We start from the raw sequence: 2,637 nt of genomic DNA, 5'->3' as shown, positions 1-2,637 counted from the left end.
CCCCCCCCCCCCCCCCCCCCCCAGCCAACATTGATCCCCGATCCTGAGAATCAAGTGCCTCTAGGACTTGAGTTGACTTCGCGGGCTCTGGGAAGTAGAGGAGGGAAATAAAGGTCCCCAGACGAGACCAAAAAGTTAGAATAAGCCCGAGTCTTGCTCTTCCCCTCTCCCTTCTCAGCTGCGCGACCCTGGTGGCCCAGGAGTGGGGGGCGGCTCGCCCCCGTCCTCGGGGTGAGCGGCCGGGAAGGGGTGCCAGGCGCCCAGGGCTCGGGGGCATCCGGGCGGGCGCAGGGCCGGGGAGGCGCAGACCTGCTTGCTTCTGTCCTCCGCCGCCTTCTTATCGGCTTCCGCCTGCTCGGCTCGATCCAAGGCGTTCTCCTTGTCGAGCTTGAGCATCTGCATCTTCTTCTTGATGGCGTCCATGGTGGCGGCGGCGAGGGGCCCTGGGGCTGCGGCGGGAGCGGCGAGGCGAGCGCGCGGTGGGGCGGCCGAGCCGGAGTGCGAGCGCGGAGCCGCCTGCTGCTCCCAGATATGTACTTTCCCAAGGGGGCGACCGCATTCCTCGAGACAGCCAATACTTTTTTGGAAAAGCTTTTTTCTCCTGCCCCCTTCCCCCCTCCTCCCCCCCCCCCCCCCCCCCCCTCCCGCTCCTTCCCGCGGGGGCCGCGCGCCCATTCGCTGCCGCCTGCCGGCCTCCCAGTTGACGGTGGATATGACTATATATGGGGACCGGAGCCGCCGAGGCGGCGGCCGGGCGAGGCCGCCCTGTTTCCAAACCTGTGCGCCAGGGACAGGGCGCCGGGGCCTCGCTTGGGCCCAGTCGGGCCGAGGCGCTGACCTCTGCCCTGTGCCCGCCGCGCCCCCTCCTCCCGGGGCCCACGCCCGGCCGTCAGGGTCCCCAGCCGGGCCCTCCCGAGCCCCAGGAGGCCGGGGGAGCGGGGCAGGTGGTGGGTGCGCGTCGCCCGTGGGAGCCGCCAGACGCCCGCGCTCTCGGCATCCGGCCCAGGGGGGCCGCCAGCAGCCGCCGGGCCCGGCCCCAGGCCTGCGTGTTCCCCGCACCCGCCCCGTGTACTTCCCCCGCAGCTCTCAGCTTGCCAGGTGTCATCTGGGTGCTCCCTCTCTGGAGGAGGGAAGGGAGAGTTAAGAGGAAGACCTAGGGACCCCTCCTGAGACTTTCCTGCTGGTGCGGGTCAGGATGTCTGGGAATGTCTTCTGTGTGCCCTTCTCCCCAGGGGAGGGACAGTCAAAGACTTTAGGGACACAGGACCTAGTTGGCTTAGTTGTGCATGTGCCTGTGTGTGGTGGTATGGCAAAGGGTAGGCTGTGTGTGTTGGTGTGTAGGTGGGTGGGTGGGAGTTTAAGGAGAAAGAACTTTGAGCTTAGACTCAGGCACCATGGTTTTCAGTCTCTATCACCCGTAGCTGGGTGACCTTGACAAGAAATTTAGCTTCATTATCTTTTTAAATCCAGGGGGTAGATGATCCCTGAGGTGCCTCCAGATCTAACTCTTTGTCATTATTCTTGCACTGATTTTAGGGAGTTGGCCTCTTTCCATGTTTAGGTGCTCAGATACCAGGTTGCCAAAACGCTGGCTAAGTGTTATCCCAGCTAAGTCATTGTATCCACAGCCATAGCTCCGAGGAGGGATCAGGTCCAGCTGTGTATAGTGAGCTCTGCTTGGAGGCAGGAGGATTTCCCTTCCATCTCTCACTCCTCCCAGCCCCCAAGAGGGAAAACCCTATTCTTTTCAGGGCTTTGGTGGGAGGGGAAGAAAGGGGGCTGTCCTAGGGCCGTCTGACACTGGCGAGGCAGAGTTGGTGAGGGTCTTGTTAACAGTCTCCGCAGAGTAATTCACAACCTGTACTACATGGATACCGAATATTCCCCAGACGGTTTCTGAGCAGATTAGGCAGGCCAAACAACTTGTAAATTCTTCAGAGAATGATCAAGTTCCTCTCCAGGATTTTATCAGGTTTCTTCCACTAACCCAACTGCCCAGGCGGGAAAAAATACCCTGACCTAATGATCAGAACATTAGACCTGTGTGCATAGGAGCTGCCTGGCACAGAAATTCACCAAGACCCTGTAATCACCCTATGTCAACCCAGCCACTGGAGCACAGAAAAGGTTGAAGGCCTCTGGGCAATAGACAGATGCATGGACCACAGGGAGCTGACTCCCTAGCTTGGAGCTCAGCACAGGGGGCAAGAGTAGGGACTCAGGAGTTAGACTGCAGATTCCAAACCTGGCCTGGCTACCTCCTTGAAGTGTGGCCTTAGTCAGGTTACAACCCCTTTAAGCCCCCGTTTTCTCTTCTGTAAAAGTAGGTGTACAAAGTCTTCCTTCTTAGCGTTGTCACAAGGATGAAAATGAGATAAAGAGTGAAAGGCATTTGTCTAGCACATAGCAAAGTGCTCGGTCAATAGTGGCTGTTTGGGTGGCAGAAGGCAAATCATTTCTCCTCTCTGGGACTCAATTTTCTCATCTATGAACCCAGGCAACCAAACTAGGGAAACTCCTGGAGAGATCGTATATTACGGACTTTCTTCCACTGTGCCTAATAGAGCAGAGGATCTCGTTTAAGTTTCCTTAAATGTCTGGTGCTACAGATAATTCATTAAACACACTGTTGGTGAG

At 58.4% G+C, this 2,637-nt stretch overlaps 1 protein-coding gene across 11 annotated transcripts in view; it reads right to left on the bottom strand.

Moving 5' to 3' along the window:
* The window catches only part of TPM1 (tropomyosin 1), a 27,535-nt gene extending 26,921 nt beyond the window's left edge, over window positions 1-614 (bottom strand). For 3 of the 11 annotated variants that reach the window (XM_044917964.1, XM_021693834.2, XM_021693835.2), the window contains exon 1: window positions 310-611. In XM_044917964.1, coding sequence (XP_044773899.1) covers window positions 310-423 — 114 coding nt within the window. In that variant the 5' untranslated portion in view covers window positions 424-611. Of the gene's footprint in view, window positions 1-309 lie in introns of all 11 variants that reach the window. The other 8 variants (XM_044917962.1, XM_021693833.2, XM_021693832.2 and 5 more) reach the window with 5 other exon arrangements.
* Between the last annotated feature and the right edge of the window lie 2,023 nt (window positions 615-2,637).

This window comes from Neomonachus schauinslandi, chromosome 9 (assembly GCF_002201575.2).
Source record: "Neomonachus schauinslandi chromosome 9, ASM220157v2, whole genome shotgun sequence".
Taxonomy (NCBI): Eukaryota; Metazoa; Chordata; class Mammalia; order Carnivora; family Phocidae; genus Neomonachus; species Neomonachus schauinslandi.
This window is presented reverse-complemented; position numbering and strand designations above follow the sequence as displayed.